The following is a 23,994-nucleotide window of genomic DNA, read 5'->3' on the forward strand; positions in this document are numbered from 1 at the left end:
CATAGAAGTAAACAAATAAACAAACAGGAAACCAGCAGCGCAAGTGCACCTCGGTGTTCTTTAGAGGAACTGGAACAGTAAGCACTGGCATAGCTCACTCGTTTAACTGCCTACAGAGTCCTTACATCTAGGAAAGGCTTCAGGTTCTCATCACTTTCTCCTCAAGGACAGACCCCAAGCCCAGCACTGCACCGTGCTGCTCGGCCAGCTGGAGCCAGGACGCCGGGAAGGCTGCTGGCACCGGCCAACCCCAGGCAAAACATTTCCCCATTTTCAGCCTCATGCTTGTGTCAGCGCTCCTGACAAGGAGGAAGCAGAAAGGTGTTACACTACCAACGGATACACAAGACAGAACCGGATCCCACAATTCAAGAAAAATTAAAATTATATTACCATATTTGAGAAACCTCTCTATATACAATTACTATTGAATTTCATACAGGCAGAAGTGTAACTAATATATTAGGCCAGGAACCTCTTCTTAGAGCAACAATTTACCTTTATGTATTCGTTCAGCTAAAGCAGTTACTTGGCGTACCTTTCTTTAAAATGGCTGAAATTCCTTTCCGTTGCTTTAGTCACATCCTACTAAAACATAGTTCTTTCCTTAACAGGGAAAATTTAAATATTTGAAAAAGGCAGGGAAAAAATAATCCAAAGCCACATATGTACACAAATAGAAAATGCTATCCCCCTTTCTTGATTTTTTTATTCCTTTTTTTTTTTTTTTTTTTTTGCTATTAAGATTAATTTTGATCATACAGAAAAATGCTTTTTTTCTTTTTTATTTTTTTTTTATTTTTTTTATTTTTTTAAAAAGGAACAAAATATTTCCCATTCAATGTCTAGACTCCATTTCTTCAAGGGATTTTATTGCATCTTGCAAAATAATGAGGATAAGTTGGTGATTGATTATTTATACACAGGAAAGCGGACTGTGGAAGGATTCCTAAATTCAATTATTGACAATGAAAATAGGGCAAAAGGCATAGGTTTATCACGAGAACTCTGTTCTACGATAACAAAAAGCCAGTTCACGTTCTAAAACATTTATATTGCAGACCAGAGACGAGAGAGAGAGAGAGAGAGAGAGAGAGAGAGAGAGAGAGAGAGAGAGAGAAAGAGAGAGAGAGAAAGAGAGAGAGAGAAAGAGAGAGAGAGAAAGAGAGAGAGAGAAAGAGAGAGAGAGAAAGAGAGAGAGAGAAAGAGAGAATAATCACAACAATTAAATGTACTAGCAGGTTCTTTGCACTCCTCCCCCTATCCCTCAGAATGAACGCAGTGAAGAAAGGAGGGAGGAAAAAAAAAAAAATCACATCCCTGTAAAACGTCTCTTCCCAAAAGTCTTATTGCAGCACACCAACAATCCAGGTTAAAAAAAAAAAAAAAAAAAAAAAAAAAAAAAAAAAGGAATGTGAGAAAAGTGTAAGAAAAGATCACAAATGGTTACATTCATGAAAACAAGATTGAAAGGGAAGGGAATAAGAGAAACTAGAATAAGAGAAAAAAAAAGAAGGAAAGACCGAAGATAAAGTTAATGATAAATAGAGTAAAAGAATAAATTAGTTTTCAGACCAAAATGCTGAGGGGTTAAAGATTGCATTTATACAATTTTTGGTTTTGCACTCGCTATTTTCAATAACCCAGCAACACCGGAAATCTGTAAAAGAGACCATGGAATCCACTGTAATCTATAAAACAGTTCTCTTTTTATATTAGAATTTTGAACTGTCCCCAGAGTGTAACATTGTCTTTACTGGAACTCTGCTCCCACTTAAATATGACTGGGGCTTATCACCTGTGTCTTCTCCCAACAAGTTGGCTATCTTAATTTGCACAATTTCAGAGCACTGAAGCACTTGATTTTTCTCCTACCTGATTCAGCAATTACTAATGAACATTCACTATTAAGCAAAATAAACTTGCTTGCATTCTCCACAAATAAATACCCTTCATACATACTTCCAGAAAAAAGAAGTGATAACGCTCTTTTTGTGATAATTGTATTTTTTTTGAATGGTTCTGCTGTCCAATTTATTTAAGTTAGTTTTCATTTTTTCTAAATCTTGAACCATTCCATAGTATATCTTTATTGCAAAAATTCAACATGCATCTTAGAAATTCAGATTGTAATCAATAAAACAAACATTACATATATGAATTTAAATGTATAAACAGTTAGAAATTCAACAATATCTCCTATTATACTATTACACAAGTTCACAATTTTGTAAAAACTATAGTACAAGTTTACTATACACCAAGAGGAACTTTATTCCTTTTCACATGATTTTGCTAAGAAAAAAAAAGTGTTGGATTTTCCACAATAAGCAGGCAACTGTTTTCATATTTATCCTTTTAGCTGTTGGGGTTTTGTTCCTTCTGCTTAGCTTAATTAGATAATGAAAGGGAGGTAAGTATGATTCTATGTAACAGATAATTTCTTTTCCTATCACATACACTTTCAATGTTCATACACTATGCTTAGACTGGTAACATCTTATTATAGATGTCCTGTAAATATACTTGCTGGTGTACAGAAGTCCCAGTGTTGATTATAAGTTCTATCTAATGTACTCTCTGAAGTTCATTAATTTCACAATAAAATGTTACCATAAAGCAAGCTGTACCATCATGTTACCTATTAAAATAAACAAAAAACACACGGAAAAAAAAAGAACAGTTTAATATTGCCTAGTACATACATCCTAAGGTACAGGGAGATAAGCTTTGGCAAAATGAAGGTCACTTTCAAGCATCTTTTCTACTCCTTAAACACCACAAGTCAGATACTGCTATGCTGCCCATCACTTAAATCCCCAATAATATAATAATAGCATGCTTTCAATACACAAGCTGAGTTCAGAGGCACAACTCATTTTTGTGCCTCAGCATTTACAAATCATGTTTGGGATGTCACTTGAGGATTTATGTAAGCCTGCCAATGTGTACTCTAAAGGCAAAAAAAAAAAAGTAATCATGTGAAGCTCTCCAAAAATCATTAAATAAAGCTACCACAGTCGCTTACTTCCTGTCTTGCCCAACTTGAAAAGCCAGCACGTGTGGGAAAGGGCGAGTGTCCCTGAATATAGTGTGCCAATCAGGTGTCATTTTAGAGCTAAAACCATATGAAAAGGAATCCCATTCTACGCGTGTCAAAGGCTACTGCAATTTTTCTTACAGCTTCATTCATTCACTGTAATTTTCATTTTCCAAATACAAAAATACAACAGTTCTTATTGAAATCTATACGCTGGTAGTTTTAGTACACAAAAAGCAAAATATTTACAAAATTATACAGTTTAAGAAAAAACTCTGTACAAAAAAATATATAAATCCTTTGTTCCCTCTATCATTTTTAAACTGTCAGGACTCAAATATGGTTGCTGCAATGGATTTTTCAAAATATACACTGACTGAGCCACAGACATTAAAAAAAACATTAGAGATGATGGGAGAAAAATCAAGACGTTCTAAGTATGTAGAATTGGTTTTCCCTTGTTTCTTTATGTATGCAATTTAGCCTCAGTATTAGCAGGAAAGCCCTAATTATAAAAAGAGGTTTTAACATGAAGAAGAATACTGAAAGGCATATTATCTTCAACTGACAAGGAAACAAAAAAAATATACTATTTTGATTTTTATATTCCACCACAGCAAAAAGGTAACAGGGGAACAGTAAACTCAAAGGCTTGCTCAACTCCATGTCATTAGCTAAGTTCAGAGCCACTGAAATTTAGAGGTCTTGATGCAATTTTTTTTTTAGTTGGGAATTTGCTGACAAATAATTCTGGTAAACTATTCAAAAGAGGAGCACGGTTTTGCACCGACATTGTTTATTTTGTATAGAAAAGTACATAAAAATGTACTGAAAAGTGTACGGTACAAATACAGAGAGTTAAGGAAAACGCTTCCTAGATAACACATGTTCATGAACTGCAAAAGCCACATAACAGTTAAGATACATGGCTTAAGCATCTAAACTTGTTATACTAATTTCTATTATTATACACCATTTTTGGTGTGTGTTTGCTTTTTCTTTTTCTTTTTTTTTTTTTTTTTAATATGGTAAAGTGACGAGGCAACTAAGAATGTAATGGTATTCACCTTAAATGTGTCTGAACAAAACTATACTTGAAGATAAATGGTTAACGTTCCCAAACCAGGTCTGAACACTACTCTGAAGGCTCGCTGACCAGCAGACTGACATTTTTTGGATAAAAATATTTTGCTCTGAACACTTTATAGATTTGGCTTGAACATAAATAAAACAGGGATAGAAGAAGAGTTTCTAATGGCTGGTGAGCAGTTCCCAATTTCATTCTTTTTGGGGAAAGCATAAAACATCATATTCACAAATACTGAGATGCAATAGATGAACAGTATAATTTAAATTTGAACACTACTGAAACTACAGAAGGAAATCTCAAACACTCACTCAAATCGTGTGTCGTTGCTGATGTTTTTGTGAAGCAGGATTTGAAGAAACAGAGTGAACTGGACAATATTATAGTAATAACCTGTTGAATTACTTTTTCCATCTCCTCTGACAAAAAGCAGAATATAGAAACTGTGTGGCCTTCAAACATCCTTAAATAAGTGAAGGATGAACTTAGCCACAAATAATTTCTACAGTGAGTGATTGCATATGAAATAAAATGCTACCTTTTTTCAATTAGTAAATGAGGCATTTTTTCTTTCATAACATTTAATGAAAGTTTGTGTCTTTCCCCCAAGCCTGTAATATTGCTAAATAAAACCTGTAACATCTTTTCAATTATAAGCTAACAAATCAATCACATTATAAAAAACAAAACAAGGTAATACAGGTGACACGAAAATAGGACAGGAAAATACTAATATTCACTTTCTTTCTCTCTTTTTAACCTTCTTAAATAGAAAAGAATCACCACCCCGGTGAGCTTGATAATTCTGTAAAAAGTTACTGGGCCTTTGGCTAGCTTGGCATCACAGCCCTTATCTGAAATGTTTTTATAACAAACTTTGCTCACTTTAAATCTTGTGGTTTGAAAAGAAAGTAAAGCTTTTTTTGGCTCATCAACTTTCTTAAATAAAAGTTTAAAAGATATAGCTTGAACTATATTCCTAAAATTATACATTTCCAACATCAAGTTTCATCTTCTCCAAGAACGGGATTCATCCTCATCTTCATCATCATCATCATCATCTTCATGCAAAAATAAATCTGAGGTTTCAGTCTCCTAGATAAAGAAAAAAAATGTTTTTAAACAAAGAAGTTCCATGCTGTATCCTAGGAAACTTGTATGACAACACAGCCTCCCCATTGCTCTTTACATCAGATTCTTGTTACTGTAAATCTCACTGAAATGCACACAACTATTTTCCACAAGCTTTAGGGAAAGAACAGTAGCCTCACACATAAGAAAGGGAAAGAAAGCCAAACTTCAAAGAAAGCAGGAATAAACAACCACCCACCCTCTCTGAAACAAGTTTCTGTCAAATGCCTAGGCAGAAAAGCATTTAAAAGCCTTAAAGTGCTCATAATTACAATCTAAGAATATACATGTACAGAACTTATCCCTCAGTAGAGAATTAATAAAGTGAAAAACGATTAGCAGCATGTACATATGTGAGGATGCGATGTTTATCATTTCAATTTAAAAATCTAAGATTTTGGAGTGGATTTATTTATTTCTTTCCTTTTTTAAAACATGGAAGTTGTACCTGACTATTGAAAAACAGTTCAGCTTCTGGCTTGCAGAAACATTTAATGGAATTTCTCAGTAAACAAAAAACCTATCTGAAAAGAGCTCATAGCTTTTAGACTGTTAAAAGAGTGATAACTTTATCAACATATTTTCATACCTCTTCCTTAGGCTCCTCTTCCTCAATTTCTGTTGACACAGAAGGTACCTTAGGTTTGTGCCATGATATCTGTAGTCTTCGGTCTTTGAACCGGGATCCCTGGTTAGCAGCCTACATTGTGTTTAAAATGAACATATTTTCAAAAAGAGAATCAAGTAAAGGATTAAGATCATCAATAATGAGCTAGACCCAGTGAACACCTATCACTGCAGAGGTGTATCAAAATATCTCAAACACACAATAATCATCTGCTTCAGTCTCCAAGAGCAACTTCATTTAAACCTGAACCTATAATCAATGCTCATCTACTATCAATCTGAAAAGACTAACAGAGTTCTACACTGATGGGAACATTGAACCTACATCAGAAAAGACCTTTACTAACTCATGTTATTAAACACAAGTTATTTCACCTTTTAGCAAACTATATGTGAAAGCAGCAAGTATTTGCACTATCTAGCTTGAAATAGCAGGATCAAAGCTAGCTCAATTTTAAAACACAAGAAGGCAGACATGAGTAGTTTGGAACCAGGAAAAAAATAATCCATTATTTCACTTACATTCTCAGCTTCAGAGCGAGATTTAAAAGTTAGAACAACACTTAGTGGGGAATCCTCTTCTTGAAGGTCTTCAATATCTCCAAATTTCTGTAAGAGGAAAAACTGATTAGGAAAAATAGTAATATTCTCCTCCAGAAACATGATCATCATGTACTACAAATACATTGTTCTGTATCACAGCACTACTGAAACCTTGCTATTTTTTGGGTAGAAAAGAGAGACAAATCTCAGCTGCATCATCTGGCAACGCTGTAGCATTTGTACTTGTATTTTTGGGCAACAGCTCAGACTTATTAACATTCTAATAAGTGGGGATTTATTTTGCAGGAGAAAAGGCACTATATAGCTGACAAGTGAACCCAGAGAATTCACCACTTTATATCTTCTGCCTTTCAATGTTGTACTACTACAGAGCTGTTAAGTCCTTTAGAGCTTATTTACTTGCAAAAGAAGAGATTTGATCAATAGGAATCAAACTTTGCTATATAGCTCCTGAATATGCTAAATACAGAACATTTTTTTCATGGAACAGGAAAAAAAAAGTCTAGTATGGCTAGATTAACAGAACATTGCATCTTTAGAAATGGTATAGTGCATAATGTTAAAAATTTGAATGTACACAGCAATGATAGATGTAAAAAAAAACAAAACAGGACAAAGCATCAAACTAACAAACACAAACACAATTTTATCTATTTACGAAGTATTAGATTATCTCCCTTACAAATTTACTAGGTTTGCAAAAGGAAACATTTTATTCTGGGTAGTGTTAACTGAAGGAAATGTCCAATGTGTTTATCCTTTATTGTGTTAACTCAGGTCTGATACTAACATACCGATTAACTCAGCTTGCAAACTACCAGCTATTTTCTGTACAAGTTTGTAAATAAGTTTAACTTACAGAATTAATAAGATGAAGCCATTTGGCTTTTCCTATTAAAGGAATGCATTGGGCAGCTACTGTAAATCACCTATAAAAGACATTATATTTACATCCTTGATAACTCTTGAAACTGGTTATCCATAGCCTGTTCCATGAATTCAGGATAAATTTGTTTGTATTACAGAAATAAAGACTTGCATCTCCAACTCTCCTCTCCAGTTTCTCTATTTAACATAACCTAATACTTACAGAGAAGTGCTGTAACAATTCATCTTTTTCTTCTTCAACAAATCCTCCAACTGTTAGTGCTTTGGGACGATGGTCTACCACCATGTGATTCAACATGCCCCTTCCTCTCCCACCACGACCCCGCCCTCTTCCTCTTCCTTGAGCTGGCATTGTCTTTCCTCGACCAACAGGCAAGATACCTAAACGGGCAGCCTGTTTAAAAAAAAAAAAAGGCAAATAATATATAAAGCTTATCCGCAGCTTGAAAGGATTTAAAACATTTATATATCTAATACATTAGAAACATAAATGCAGACACGCTTACTTCTACTTGTAACTGATTTAGCTTTTTTCGCAGTTCAGTTGTGTCTTCTCCAGAAGAAAGTCTTTTATGGAAGTCCAGTTCTGCATCTAGAAGTTCCTTTTGTGCCTTTAAGAAAAATGTATAGAAAGAGAAAGTGCATGGGAAAAGCAGAACACAAATGTCTGCTTTTAATATTTAATTCCACTTTAGCAATAAATTTATATAAAAGATAAAGGTGAACCAGCACACAACTTCCATATTTTCCTCTAAATTCAGTTGTTTGTTTTACTTGCCTCCATGTGCTTCTCCCCACCTTTTGGAGGGACCCAGAATTCTATACTTCAGAACAGGAACAAGCTCGAGTAGGTTATATGCAAACTGGGTCACCCAAGGTACTTAAAACTACTGCTTGGTTCTCCAAGCAGTAGTTTTGAGCTATCGCTCAAATTCAAAATACTGGTGGGAAGTACACTGATCTAACAGCATTGTGTTTTTAGGACACATCATTAGAAACAGTTATAGGAGATTGATGACCAAGTGTCTTGTACAATAAATACCTCTGTCTTGGACTTTAATTTTGATGGTGTAGAGGTTGCAGATGAAGTTTTTAACTCATCCTTTAATTGAGATATTTTTCCTGCTAGCTCTTTTAAGGTCTTCATTATTTCTGCTCTCTCTTCTGGTTTCATAGCCTTATTTTTCTCCAGCTTGGATATCAACATCTATGTATTAATAAAAGAGCAGGAATATAAAACTTCAGCAAGAACAGCACTGAACAGATGCCTAAAAAATCAAAACACATGTACTGGAAGCCATTCCAAACTTACCTTCTGACATTCTATTTGTTTTTCTAACATCTCTTGCTTCTTTTTCCTCATGTCTTGTTGGAGTTTCATTGCCTCCTGTGAGAAGAAAACTCTTTGAATCAGAAAAAGCAGTCTAGCATTGTACGTACTTGTATGTCATATTTTCTTCTTCAAGATATGTAAGCAAGAGCCATAATAAAAACTACTAGTCTGTGAACTACACTAGTATTAAATGTATCTGATCTGGAAAGTAACAATTAAAACTTGCCCACTTCCTGCTCTGAGGTAATTTATTATTTTTTTCTTTTCCTTCCAACACCCCTTGAATATCCTGTGCTGTTGTTTAAGTTTTCACATCTACAGAGATTAAAACCAGAGAAATATCAACAACCCCTTATCGCTCGCTCTTTAAAAACAAAAACGCCAATCCTCAACCTGCATCTGCAAAAGTGAATCATAAAAGCTACACTGATCATGTGTAGAAAGCTACATAGCAGTATTTGAGGTTTCATGTGTCTTTCAGTCCTTTCTTTTTAAAGTACTTTGACCACTACACTGTCGTCAACATATAGCAGAGCACCTGTTTTTTTTTAAGAGCTTCTTGCACATCATGAGGTTTAGACCCTGCACCAGGCTTCATAGGTGTCTTTAAATTTGAAGTACTGTAAACCGTTTTTGAGTGGCTTGTAGAAGTAGGAAACGTCTGAAATTGTAAAAATACACACACACAAACAGAAATATGTAATAGGTTAAAATGAATGTGATATACCACCATCATATAGTTTAAAGGGAGATATTCTATAAAACAAACCCAAGCTTCCAGATTTATGCAACGATTCATAAATTAAAATATACGCATAACGTCATTAATCTAATGGTCAACTTGCTTGGAAGCAATCATGTTACACACTTTTGCAGAAAATGTTTTAACAAGATAATTTATTTCAGTCATTATCCAAAATTGCCTTTGTATCCCAATATCCACTAGGAACACTGCTGAAGCCGATCTTTTGTAACTGCACTATATTCAGCTTGGTAACACAAACTAACATCACGCTTACAGATCAAACACTTAAAAGAAATAAGGCAGTAACAGTCACCATACCTCACTGGGAAAAGCAATCAGATTTATCAACAAAAAGCTGACGTCCCATGTAGGCTGTCAAATTTGTTTAATAGGAAACACTGCCAAAAATATTTGATGATACTTAAAATAGTGGTACTTTGTTTCTGAAATAATTCTCCCTAGTATATATAAGCAGCTAATGAAACTAAGAAGTGACTGACCACATTGTATAGAACTTCAGTGATAAAGAAATCTACTAGGAACAGAATTTTCAAGTTCTATTTGCTAGGTCCCTTTTTCAGCTAATGGGTAAAAGCTTTAAGCGAGTATGAAGATGGTCAGCTTTCAGAAACATACCTGAGAATCCTCTCCTACAGCCCCAGCCTGACTTATATCAGACTGACTTCCACCTGCTGCTCCAAGGCGACGTTTAACTGGGACTTTATTAAGGACATAGGCACCAGAGGCCAGAGGTTTACTCATTGCCTGTGTATCAACAGATATTAAAAAAATTAAATGAGAAAGCTTTAAAAATGCAGAGTACAGAGCCTAACAGCTGTCACTTAAGAACACTGATAACCTTCAGCATATCGAAGGTGTGTTTATGAAAGCATACCTTTGACATATTGCTATGCATCGTTACGGCTGGAGGCGTGGTCAGGGCTTGCTGCTGAAGGTGAAGCTGGTGATGAAGAGACTGTGAGGGTGACTGCTGCTGTGCTTGCTGCAGCAATGGGGGATTCTGTTCACTTTCTCTGTGCCACAACACCCTTATAAACCGATTGTTTAAAACTGCCTCTGTGCTTGAAATTGCCTTCCTGGCCTCATCATTAGTTACGTACTGAATTAGTGCAGCTTCAGGATCATTCTGAAAAGCAACCTAAAACAAAAGGTCATAAAAATACATTAATTCTCAAGAAAGAAAACATCTCAACCAGTAGCAAACCAACCTATAAATAATCTGCAGGAACAAGTGGAATATCTAAGGATATTAATAGCTCAAAAATGAAGGTAACTATTTTATATAATTAAAGCCAAGTACATTTTGGAAAACACACATAATTACAGCAAAGACTATATGCCGTAAAATAAAATCAAATAAATAATAAAAGAGACTTCTCCACCAAATATCACTGGATAATCAAAGCACAGTAAAACACTATTGGGATATGACTGATGAGGCTGATACAAAGCCCAAAGCTTTTTATTCTACTCTTCTGAAATAAAAACATTGTCCAAGGATACGTAGTGCAAAGATTCACCATATTTCCAAAGAAACATTATCCAGCAATCATGAAAAAGACAAATTTTCCCTAAAAATTAATCATCACAGAAATACAAACATACTTCGTAGTACGATATGGTTGAGGTAATGTGTTTTAAATGCATCATTTAATTACCATCTTCTGGGCTAGTCTAAAACCGTCAACTCAAGAAATAGGGAGGCCTCCCAGGTATGTCTTTATTCAGACCTCTAAGCAAGGACTCTGGAGGCCATTGTTTTGCGTAAACAAAACAAAAGGAAATTAAGTAGTACTTTAACAATGCAACTACCTGCATATTGCTTATACAGTGCTTTTCCACTTCTTATAATGCAAGAAACACCACTGAATTTGAGCCAATTCTAGGATGCAAAATGATAATAAACTGATGCATAAAGACTCTCCTGTAGCATCATTGCCCAAATCCTAAGAAATAATGCAGGACTTCTATACAAAACAGAATTTGCTGGCAGATCTCTCTCAAAATTTATGCTCAAGTTGCTCAAAAGCCTGATAGATACTGTTAAATTTGCAAGACTTTCAAATGTTATAAGACCTCATGAAGGCAGAGGACCAAGAAAAGGCTTTTTTGAATTTGATTACTTACTTTTGTTAGTCTCCACTAAGATTTCTCAGAAACAAAGTATGGCTACTGTATTCAAGAAGGCTCCAGGTGAAATAAAATACCCACATGCAGAAATAAAATCGTACTTTGTTTTTTACCTGAATGTTTACAATAGTTCCAAATTTACTGAAGTGTTCGTTGAGCTGTGTAATATTGTTCATTTCTGGTGGAATTTTTCGAACTTCTAATTTTGTATTAGTATACTGATTCTTTTTCAAAAATCCTGGCTTATTCTGGTTGTTATTTGCTTGCCTAGAGAAAACGAGAACAAGATATTTGTTCAGAAAGACATAAATGCACCGAAGTAGGGCAGCCATTGTTAATACACATTTAACTTTTATTTTCTCATTAGAAGTAGACTAGAGAGTAACAACAACCGAACTACCCTACCCCCTAGTAGTTAGTCTCCGATTATTATTTGGACATAGATTTTCTGACTCAGCCCACTCAAGTTACAGGGACTAACGAATCGCTCTATTTACAGCACCGATAACATTAAAGTGCATTCCAGTTAGTCAACTGCAGTCATTAATTCTTACTTTCCCAACCATGGTTTCTTCAGCGGTGGACATTCCATGCTACTTGGAGATCGTTTTCTGCTGTCTGGTTCAAGCACAACTCTAGTTACATTGCTGCTATTATTCGTAATGGGAATGGGAGGTTCAGTCTGGATGATAATATTGGCAGCTGGAGGAAAGGAAAGGAATGGAAAAGATGTATTGTTTATCATACATGTATGGAAACATTGACAGAGCTTGCATTTAAACAACAAGATTGAGATGATTTTAAAAACCTAAGAAATAAGACTACGTTCTGTTTATAAAGTTACTTCAGAGATTGCTTGCTAGCCTAACAAATCAATCTGAGTAAAACAAGCATTTAGTCCTGCAAGCAGAGATGGGATTTTTGACCTTCAAGATTAATATCAGTTGGAAGAAACAAAAACAAAACTTAATTTTGCAGGTACTGAAGCTTTAGGTTCTGCAGACCACCAGCACCACAAAACAAAACAACCCACTACATTCTGAGATTTTGGGTTAGAGTTCTGGAATGTGGCATGGGCTTAATAAACAACCAACTTTCCCTGAATTAACCTTTGATAGTGAAAGGCAACCAAGAACCCATTCCTCCCACTGCTATCCCCTCGCCACCCCTCCATCCAGTTTTCAGCAACAGCAACTGTCAATTGAGCACAGCTACAGCATGAAATTATACTCTCAGAAATGTTAAATTTATTATTTGAAGCAAATTCTACAAACACAAATCCAAAGCACTAGATCATAATTTGCCAAGTATTTATTACATCCATTTGAAAATTACGCTATTGCTGTTGGCTTCTTATGTATGCCAAATATTCAACTCCTAAAAAGAAGTCTGAGTTGTAAATCAATTTTCTGTGGTTTTTATATATGCCAGAGCTCTGCTGATTACACTCGTAAGAAAAAACAAGACTAGGCTTTTTCAGGCATACAGTTTCAGTCTTACATTGGAGGATGATTTTAGAGTAAACCTTTCAGGTACTTGACAAAGGCAGCAAAACAAGCGGCCTGAGGCACCATAACCAAACACAGACCCATTCCTTACAACTGGAATGGGTTCTTAGAGAGACCAGCAATAAAGCCCCAACCCTGCCTTTATGACATTTATTAAGATGAAAACAGCAACAACAATTTCTACAATAACATTTAAAAATATTCTTTATAGGATGAGTCATGGGAAAGGAATACTGGGAAAAACCCCTTTCTAATCCACTAAGAAGCACTGAAGTGTAACAATAAACACTGGAATTTACCAACTTTTCCCTTACAGATCATGGGGGGAAAGCAGGAAGGAGAAAGAAAGCTATGCTAGCAGAACAAAAATTTCTTTGAAGAGCCTGGACTTCTTCTCTATCCTAAAAGAGACTTTGTACACGCCACGCTACATCCACATTCATCCAACTTATGATTCAGAATTACTTAAATGTAGACTGGGATTTCTACAGGCTGGGAGAATTAGAATTCTACCTGCAACAATTATTTTAATATAGCATCTGGCTGACAAAGTCAGACCATCAAGTACAAAAACATGATAGCTCCCCTCGCAACTACTATTGAACCAGACGAGACAAGTATTGTGGATCATCACATCTGTGCCCCAGCTCTTAAACATGCCCTTGGCAAATCTGAAGTTTCTTCAAAACATACTGTTTAAAGTCATCTTGCTGTATCATTGTTCCTTCTAGAAGCAACAGCACTCAAAAAGTACCTTTGTAGGCTAAAGACAAATAAAAACCCAACCAACCAAAAAACACCAAAACAAACCAACCTTGTAACATTTCCAAGCCAGTGGTTATTTTTAATCAGTAAGTCTGCTGTTACTTCAATATGGTCGTATTAGCATTTTTAAAAAAAGTTGAGATGTCTGAAAATTGCTCTGAAATACTAGATCAGTGAGAAAAAAAATATGCTGCTTTTAGCCTGAAAAAGGGGAAAATAAGTGTTGACGTTCTCGGACAAAAATAGCAACAGCAATGACTAGAAACCCTTCCTACCTCTTGGATTTGTATCCATCTCCCCAGATGTTAGGCCAATTAGATTTGGACGCTGCGTTTGTGCTCTTGTAAAGAACTGTCGATATTGAGATCTACCAGCACTGGTAATACTAGGAGCTTCAGGGTTATAGCCATCTGGCTCATATGTATCTATAAAAAAAGGAGAGAAATGAAAGAATTTTTCAAATGCGTTTAAGACTCAGGGTTAATTTTCCTTTAAGGAAACGCATGGATGTCCAAGAATCAGAAGTTGTTTTGGACGAAGAGAAGAGAGAACAGAGGTTGTAGAGCCAATGTGTGTAGCTATTTAAAGCCCTCATCTCAACTTACGCCTAAGTTTATTTGGGCATATTCCCCTTCAACGACTGCTACTGTTTGTACGAAGTGCATAGATCACAACTATCGAGTACTGATGATGAAGTGCCTGAAAAAGAAGTGAGGTTCCTGTATCATATCCTTCACAGTCTGACAGTGTTTCACGGGGAGCAACAAAATATTTAGTTTGAGCATTTATTCTTACATCTTATCCTGAGATGTAAAGAGATTTTGAGTCTTTGTTGCACTAACAGATTATGTTACTTCAGGGAAGGATTTTTGGAGAAGAATGGGCTTAAACGATTCCAATCAAAGCAAGCTGAGAAATCAGGAGATTTGACTAATACTTACCTATTAAATTATCTTAATTTATGTGAGATTAGCTGCCTACCTTCATTAAAGTATTAACGATTACTTAACTACAAGAGACAACTGTGAGAACACAAGATGACAGAATTGACTCATGTTGTTCCTCTAGTCCAAGGTACATCAAAGATGATGTATTTTTCCAACAATAAAATGGAAAAGCTATACAAGACCTTGAATGAATAAAACCCATGAAAAGCCTCCATAGGAGCACAGCACATCCTGAAACAGAAACAGGTGCCAATACAGGGGGATCCAAAAGACCTGAAGCACTCTACATGTCAGCTCCTTGTTCTAAAATGACAACGAAGACTTGACAATTTAAAACAGATGCCTCAAAACTTCAACGCTGATGTTTTGTCATGCAGTGCTGAATCTGCACTCAGGAGTTTCAGACTCTGCCAAGAACTTTCATTAAACTTGTGTGAGCTGAACTACAAGTTTCTCTTCCAAGATTCTTCGTGCAATTGCAAGAGCAGTTCATCAGCAGTTTAACCATAACAGTCCAAGAACAGGACGTGAGAATCAATGTCCACACAGGTTTTGGAGAAGAGAATTACAGAATTACATAGTGCAATTGAAGTCAAAGATGCCCCATGAGTTACAACACATAGAATCACTCCTTAGAAGAAGCTCTGAAGCTGAAAGAATCTGATGGTAGCATGGCCTGACAGCACTTGGAGACAACTGAACAGAGATCCTAACAAGATATTTGAGTGACTGATGTTCTAAAAAGCATGGAAGTCATGAGGGAAATGACATGGACCATAAACTGGAGCTCTCATTTGAATAAAATCTAGAATATTTATGTTAAAAAGAACAATAAACATTATAATTACTTATTATTATTCATTGTATTATTTATAATATTCCAGAAAGCTATATTAGAAAACACAGATTTTAATCACCTTATTTTGCTCACATAAAACATGAAAATGTCATTACCATTTTCATTATCAAAGAAATATACATTTTATTTGATTTAAACTGAATGATTTGGGGTTCTCCAGTTATTTTGTTATTCCTTTCATGAAAAAAATAAAAAAGTGCTCTGTAAGGAAGATGTCATGTCCATTGAAAGCAGTCTTTTTTTTTATTTCTTAAGTTAGAAGGCCAGGATTAAGTCAATTTTGAAACAAAAACAACAACAGAAATAAAATACTAATGCATATGAAGAACCTAAAGAAAATTTTGGTACACAGATGAGAGAAAAAAGTCTCTCATATGAAGTAGTAGCCAAAATTGGGTAGGAATAAAGACCAAGTTAAACAGTAATTACAGGTTTGCAGATGCATCTTTTCTCTACTGATGTTCTACTAAACAGCTAGAAGATGAACACATTTTTTTCTTATCCTACTGTTTTATTATTTTGAAAATATGAAACCGAAAAGAAGCCCCTGACAAATGATCTTTTCTCAGACAGTGACAGAACACTACTGCTATCTCACACAGTAACAGCAGATGATGCACTGACCACAAGGAAAGCCATCAGACTTCTTTTTAGATTTGTATTCACTGGAGGAAGATAAAGGTAATCACTTCTAATTACACAAGCAGAGGAACTTTTAAATTTACATGCCAAGCAGATTTTAAAAAAGAAATTTGCTTACGTTCTGATACTGTGTACAGTAGGTTCTGGGGTAACGGAGGAGGTAGCCTTGCTCCTACAGAGGCAAGACTGGGCACGGCACTTGTCCCAGGCTGGTCACGATTATTTATCAAACTTGACTGTGTTAAAGGTGGTCCTACAACGACATCATAGAATCACTAAGACTCCACAGATAAAATGTACAAACAATTCTGTGCGATTTGTTTATTCCTTGTAAATAATCACAATGCGTGAGAAGTCCCACTCTGTTAAGTTACTCTGATTCCAACACTTTCTCTTTCCCAGAAAGAAGAGTAAGGAGGGGAAGGGGAAAAAAAAAAAAAAAAAAAAAAGACTTTTCTTCCCCAGAGCTTTATTACTGTTAGAGCTTGCATTAACAAAAGCAGCTCCTCCCTCAGCTCTGCCATGGAGAATCAAGGCTTGATGCAGAGCAAGACATACCAGCAACATTTAGATTACAGTTCTAGAACAAAAAACTACAGTGTGAAAGGAATTAACAGGCAAGGAATCTGACTAATTTTTGCTTTGTTTGTACCATATACAATACACATACTTCAATTTACTATGTAGCCAAAGAGGGGCAGTGAATTAATCCTATGCAAAGTACTAAAACACAACTACAATCAGAGAACTCTGAACAGAAGCAAGCCAACTCAGTACCCTCTAAAAGGCTCAGGCAAAGTTTTGAGTAAATTATCCTGGTAAGTAGAAAAGCTTGCCTTAGATAAGGTAAATATGGTATTTCCTACCTTTGCCATTTTAAGCTTTTGCTCCTAGGGTTTGTGAAAATAAGTAATCCAAGGAAACAAAGGCAGGAATAAGACTAAGTGTGTATGAACAGATATAATCTACAGGTGCCTTTCATGTAATTGTAGCCAGGCACAGTTTCACCAGGAGCACCACTGTTTTGGAAATAAAACTAGCACAAACAACAACTATATTCCCTAAGATTAATTTCATAAATGATCCTTCTACTACCACTGTAAAATGTTTTCTAGTTTTTCACCAATTGCCTCGTGTTAACCCTATATGGAAACTATTTCTTATCCCATAACTGCTGCTACTTGTTACAACTATGACAGCACGTACTGTGTAACTGGAGTCAAGAGTACTGAAACAGAGTAATCATATATCCAATATACTAAGATTTTTCTTCACAGAATTTACAATATGCAACGAGGTAAGAAAAAAGGTTGAACAGACTCAGATCGCTGTTGAGCTAAAACAGATCTCAGCTGCTAAGAACAACACATAGTATAGTACAAACACAGATGTATTAGAACTTTCAATAGATTAGACCTCAAATTTTTTTCATTAGGAAAAAAATTCCTTTCCAGAAAGAGCCATCATTTTAACTTTGTGACATACAGTAAAACAGAAAAATGTTTAACTTACTTGGTACAGGAAGCACAACAGGAGGTGGTGCCTGCGGATGAGCTTGTGGTACTGGCATCCTCATATTGCGAGCTGGACCTGGCATTGGAGGCAAAAGCATACCAGGAGGAGGAGGAAGTCCAGGAGGTGGTGGAGGAAAAGGAATCATACTTGGCAAGGAAACTTCATCTACTACTAAAGGATCGTTTCCATGATCAAACTGGCAAAGATCACCAAGTACACAAAATCCTCTCTCTGCAAAACAAGAAAATTAATTATCTTCTTAAAGGAAAAAAAAAATAGTTGTCAACAATTAACGTCATCTCAGTTTTTGCTGGAATTTCTTACTAAAGAAAACATACAATCAATGACTTAACATTATCAGATGAGGTTTCAGAATAATTCAAATTATAGTAATCTTCCATAAAAGCATACAGACATATGTATGTATGCACAATAAAAGCCGTGGAAAAACAAAGCACGAATACGTACGTTTTACATTAAACACATGTAGTGAAATCTTTTTCAGAACTGCCAGTCATTAAGTTATTTGCCAAGGCAAATCTGTAGCATTGTGAACAAAATCCTTATGTTCTGTCCAGCAGCTGTCACATTACAAATGAACTGCTTTCAGCAAGATAAGTTCCTTTCCCGGTAAAATATTGGGCATTCATGCATTTTTACATATAAAGGTACACCACAATCTACTGCATTTTGACTTGCTACACTTAACTTGAATACCTAAAATAAGTTACAGAATTATTGAAACGAGGTAGGAAACCGAAGACTAGAAAACAGTTTACCATCATAATCTCGACATCTTCTTTTAGGTGGAGGGTTTCTGCCAAATGAACTGGGATTGCTATGATTGTTATAATAATTTGACCAGCTCTCTGTTGTGTTTTCCAGATGGTGCGCAGGTGCAATTACAGTAACAGCACTGGGAATAGATTGTGCAGAAGAATACTGTTCAGTAGAGTTACTTTGAGACACAGAAACTGGATTATATGAGCCTTCAACATCATTTCTTTCACTCTTGAATTTTGATCTCTCACGGTGCTCTGCTTAGAAAACAAAACAAAAACAACAACAAAAACACAAATTAGGTACATCTTCATACTTTGTTCTGTGCATCAGATACCTGAAAAAAGATACTACACAACAGCATAGACATTTACTTAAATATTCAGTGTTCTGCACATGAAATTGTTCTTAAAGCAGATTAGTCTTACCAATGGAAGACAAACTAAATATAATGCAAACAGGGTTTTAACTTCAGAAATTAGATATTTTCTTTGCAAAATGAACATTCTTTCATCTACTCCTTATCCCTTCTTGGATTACAGCTTTCTTTTGAAGTAAAAAGGGGGAGAAAAGCAACAAACCAATAACTAAAGTGGTCTCAACACACACTGAAGCGTGTGGTAATCTGTGCCTCTTAGTTTTCCAACAGTTCTGAATTAGCCCTAAAAGTACAACGTGTGGTAACCACCTTGAATTAGAAAGAAAACTTCTCTAAAATATACAATAACAAAGTGAAAGAGATTTATACTACTTAGCAAAAACATAGCACGTCTTTGAAAAATCAACAGCTTTGTTAACACATACAGCACATAAATATCAACTACTGATATACACCTGTGGATAAATTAAGAGGTTAGTGAGTAACACAATTCCCTTAATTATTCTACTCTGAAGAACAGCATCTTAATGATTCCAGCAACACGAATTTCTCAAAATTTGCTCAGACTGCTCAAGGACATCTACAGCCTGCTAGACTGTACAGTATGTAGGAGTCACCACACGTCACTGACATTAGATCTTCTCCTAAAGCAACACCTTGAGTACTCACCAACATTTCTGCTTGAATCGCGGTCTTTGCTTCTACCCCTACTGCGGCTACGACTTCGGCTTAACCCTCTGCTTTTACTACGACTTTTACTCCTGCCTCGTCGCCAGCTGGACTTGTCTCTGTACAAGTCACTCCTGTCGTAGTATCTGTCATAGTCCCTCCATTTTCCATCATCTCTCTTTTTCTCTCTGGTTCTAGAAAAACACATATGTAGACCATATTTATGAAAAGAGAAACCCCATTCAAAAACAAGTTTGCAAATTAACATACCGTTTTTCCATCCTGTCCAGTTTAGACAGCAAAAAAAAAAAATATTTGAATCAGAATTTCTCCAATTACACAGAAAAATTCAGAAGCACTCATTCATAGAAACTCGCTACAGGAGGATGAATAAAAGTAGGAAAGGTGGAGAAGTTATAGATGAACAGAACAAGTTCTAAAAACAATGTTGACAGTGTGTGTTGGGGGGGAAGTATAGGGGAGGGGCAGTAAGAACACTGCCACACCCCAATAATGCTTTTCATTTATATAACAAGGGAAAGAATGGAACTGAGAGCATCCCTAGGTATTAACATTTGAAAAGTACTGTCACCTTTCCCAAAGAGACTAACATCTAGTGAAGGGTTCTCATGTATGAGATCAGCACTGAAACACATTGCAGACAGAGAAAAGTGGGAAGGAAATCATTGCTTTTGTGAAAATCCTAAGAAAGAGGTAAAAATCCTCAGTTAAAGACTGCCAGCAAATACAGAAGGAGATATCAGCATTTTGGTTCAACTACTAGCCTTTGTTCACTGGAATCTCCCCGGCTTCTCTGTGGACTAGAATGCTTCTTTTTCCTGCCATCCCGCTCTTCTTCAACTGATTCTTGAAAATTCTGCTTAAGAGACAGCCACTAATTAAGCATGAGCATAGCTTCTTTTTTTTGTTTTTTTTAATGAAAAGAAAAAGACCAAGATTAATTTCATAACAGAGTTAGTATCTTGTATAAAACAACATTTTAAGTATTACTTGCACAGAATACCTAAGCACGTCAAGTAATCACACTGCAGAGGTTGATGGGCTCTGTGCTTTAAATCTTTCAGGATTTTCTCTAGAGGAGAGGCTCCAAAGTAAAGCTACTTTGAAATTTTGTTTTTAAACAGGATTCACAAAAGACAAATGTTATATCCACTTTCTATCCCATTAGAATTAGCAGTTATACAAACCAGGCATTTTCTGAATCTCATAGTAAGAACACAACAAAGGAGAACTACTTCTCTCAACATAGACAGGCCGGTAATTCACATTTTGAAATAAATGCTTTAAAGCCAGAAAAAAAAAAGACAAAAAAAAGACAAAAACCCAAACCTGTTCACATAGTTGAAGTAATCACATTTCTCGCTGGCCTCAACAAACGCAGTATTACAAGTCTGAGTTTCCCCAGTACTGTAAATCTGTTTGAACGCATTTTGTACATTTTCATGCATTTGCTACCATTTTGCTTTGCTTAGAAGTTACTGTAAAGTTGGGTGGCAAAAGTTTTCCTGCAGTAATATTTAAGAGTTTTTGAAGTCAAAACAATACTAAAAGGCAGGCTTATTAAAAAAAAACTCATCCGTGTTTAAGATTATATATAAAGAATTGGTAGAAACACTCAAGAATTGTCTTGACAAGGCTCTGGATAGCCCAGTTTAAGGTCCTGCTTTCAAAACAAGATTCGATGATATACAGAATATACAAAATTGAAACAGGAAACGATTTGGGATGTTTTTCCTTCTTTCTCATCTCTTAAATCCTTTCAAATCACTGTCAGCTCTTATTGCCAGGGACATCTGAATAGGATTTCTGAATGATATTAACCTAGATAAAAGTAAAATGTTCTTTCGGAATGATCACCTTCCATTTCCATTCAGATGCACAGAGACAAAAAAAAGATTACTAGTCACAACAAAACAGATTTTGCTTTTGCATTTTGCCTCACAGATGTTACAGCAGGGATAATTTGAAAATTAGAAACAGGCAGAGGAAAAAAAAAAGGTTACCTCCTCCTTGACGACTTCTTTTTCCTGACTTGCAGGCTTTGCTTCTACTTTCGTGGGTTCAAGAGAAGGAAGGTAACTCTTTGTGTACAGACTTTCAAAAAGTTTATCTACAAAACCTGAAGTTTCTGAGGATAGAGAAGACAAGAAAAGATTATATACCAATTTAAGTTCGTTGTTTGGAATGGCTTTACCAGAAGAGCCATTTACTTTCAATCACATTTACAACTGTGCAATGTTCTAAGGGCCAAGCGTGACTGAAACTTGTATCAAATCCACAGTTAGTCCGCTAGCTACAGAGTTAGCAATTTCTTTTAACACTTTGAATTTAAACCAAATTGCCCTGAGAAGCTTGTCAGAAGCCTGAGAGATCAACGTGGGTCAGGTTTTCAGAAGTTATCAAATATCTGATATGGAAGCTTCTGGCAGCACGACATATGTTTTAAAACCAAATCAAGTGGTAGCTTTTATTTTGGAGGATTTCCTCCCACCCACTGTGAACACGACAGGCTACAAAACCATCTTGTGAAAAAAAAAAAACAAAAACACACACACAAGATGTTTGTTCCTTCACACTCTGTAAGAAATAATCAGTTTATGGATAACAAGAAATATTTTGAAGGAAACAATAGCGTATCACTCTCCCCCCACACACACTCTGAAATGGAAACCAGGGAACAGGAGATACAGAAGCACAGCCCACAGTACCTTTTTGCAGAAAGACGTCCAGCTGATCAGCACAGAAAGCTTTCAGCTCTTTCTCTGGTTTGTCTTTCTTAACTAACGCCACAACATAGTTGGCTAAAGCCGACGGGTCTGCGTCACATCTACGGAGAGAAAGAACCATTCCTCATTCTGCTGAACGCCCAAACCACCGCATGTCAGACGGGCGCTGGTGCGGGAGGGCCGCTGCAGAAAGCCCAGCAACAGCCACGGGATGCTGCTCTGACACCCGGCATGGACACAGCTGCTCTGGGATGTCTGCGATGGCAATTTTTTTTTCCCCAATTACAGCCAGGCACTTTAATCACCTTGTGACCACCTCCCGTGCCCTGCTGCAGCTGGCAGCCTTCCCAGTCCTTCGCCCCTTCCTCAGGCGTGCTTTGGCGGAGCTACCTTGCTGCCTTGTTTAACAAGGATCCAACTCTAGGGCAACTGAGCAGCCGTCAGTGTTTTGCAGCTTCCTCAGCGCATCGCAGCCACTGCCAAGCGTGGCCGGCCCAGAGCAGCCCAGCAACTTCCCGGAAAGTCACCGCGTGTCTGCTCTGCAGCACTGGGGCAGTGTCACAGCTCCTCGCTCTGCCTCTCTTCAAAAACACGCGAATGCGAGCTACCAGAGGGTAGGAAGGACCCAAAAGAGTCGGGTGATTTATTTTTAAATTAACATTTAAAGAGAGGAGCGTTTTTTTTTTAATAACATTAACCATGAAAATGCAAGGAAATAGCACGGAGCGAGTAGACCCCAAATTATCTCAAATAATAAAAAACAAAACCAACAAACGCAAAGAGAAATGCAGATGGCAACTGGTGCAAGGATTCCCAGCGAGCTGTCAGTCAGGCAGCTCCGCTCCGGATTAATCTGCTCCTTTCCGAGAGCTGCTGAGAGCCGCGCCAGACGCAGCAATTCCCAACACAGAGCGCACAGCTCACAGCCCCCGCACCCGCTCAGCCCCTGCGCGCAGGGCCCCGCCGGCTGCCTCTGCCCCTCCCTGACCTTGCCCGGCCCCTGCTCCACGCGGGAGCGGCTCCCGGGCTCCTGCCCCGCAGCGCGGCGGGGCGCGGGCACGGCCGGGCAGGGCCAAGCGGGGCCGCCTCGCCTGAAGCGCGGGGCGCTCACCGGGCCCGGCGGGGCCGCTCCGCACCGGGGAGCCGCGGGGCCGGGAGCTGCTCCCTGCGGCCGGGCCCAGCCCCAGCCCCGCTGTGTCCCGCTGCCGCTGCCGCTGCGGCCCCGCCGCGCTCCGGGCCCGGCCCTCCCCGAGCGCCGCCCGCGCCCCGCGCCCGGCCCCAACGGCCCCGGCCCGGCCGTGAGGCGGCCCCGGCCCCGCGCGCCACTCACATGGGCTCGAGCAGCCGGGCCAGCCAGGACTTGAGCGCGTCCACGTTCTCTATGATCATGGCGCCGCCGCCACCATCGCCCCCGGCCCGCGGCGGTTGCTGCCCCGGCCCCTCCCCCGCCGAGGCTCCAGGAACCAGCGCCCGGCCCCGCCGCGGAGCCTGCCGGGCGCGGGCGGGGCGGGGCCGGGCGGCCGCCGGCCAATCAGGCGGCGGCGCCGCCGCGCGACGAGCCAATGGCGGCCGGCCGGGAGCGCGACCCGGAGGTCGCGGCGCGAGGTCGCGCGAGCG

The 23,994-nt window shown here is 37.7% G+C and overlaps 1 protein-coding gene across 5 annotated transcripts; it reads right to left on the minus strand.

The window, feature by feature from the left end:
- Positions 1-2,001: 2,001 nt before the first annotated feature.
- Positions 2,002-23,879, minus strand: RBM27 (RNA binding motif protein 27). 5 transcript variants are annotated; one of them, XM_068697703.1, is made up of 21 exons: positions 23,708-23,879; positions 22,360-22,478; positions 21,655-21,779; positions 20,416-20,507; positions 19,631-19,824; positions 18,582-18,842; positions 17,800-18,033; positions 16,406-16,540; positions 14,115-14,264; positions 12,121-12,268; positions 11,680-11,833; positions 10,311-10,574; positions 10,052-10,180; positions 9,209-9,331; positions 8,650-8,724; positions 8,380-8,544; positions 7,844-7,948; positions 7,540-7,731; positions 6,408-6,494; positions 5,848-5,958; positions 2,002-5,222 (listed from the first exon to the last, which is right to left on the minus strand). In XM_068697703.1, the coding sequence occupies exons 1-21, from the start codon at positions 23,764-23,766 to the stop codon at positions 5,136-5,138; spliced, it is 3,009 nt and encodes a 1,002-aa protein (XP_068553804.1). In that variant the 5' UTR covers positions 23,767-23,879; the 3' UTR covers positions 2,002-5,135. The 5 variants fall into 5 exon arrangements, with proteins under 5 accessions (XP_068553804.1, XP_068553802.1, XP_068553805.1 ...); XM_068697701.1 differs by having other exon boundaries at positions 20,416-20,510; XM_068697704.1 differs by having other exon boundaries at positions 18,582-18,839; positions 23,708-23,878.
- Positions 23,880-23,994: the final 115 nt, after the last annotated feature.

This window comes from Anas acuta, chromosome 14 (assembly GCF_963932015.1).
Source record: "Anas acuta chromosome 14, bAnaAcu1.1, whole genome shotgun sequence".
NCBI classification, from domain to species: Eukaryota; Metazoa; Chordata; class Aves; order Anseriformes; family Anatidae; genus Anas; species Anas acuta.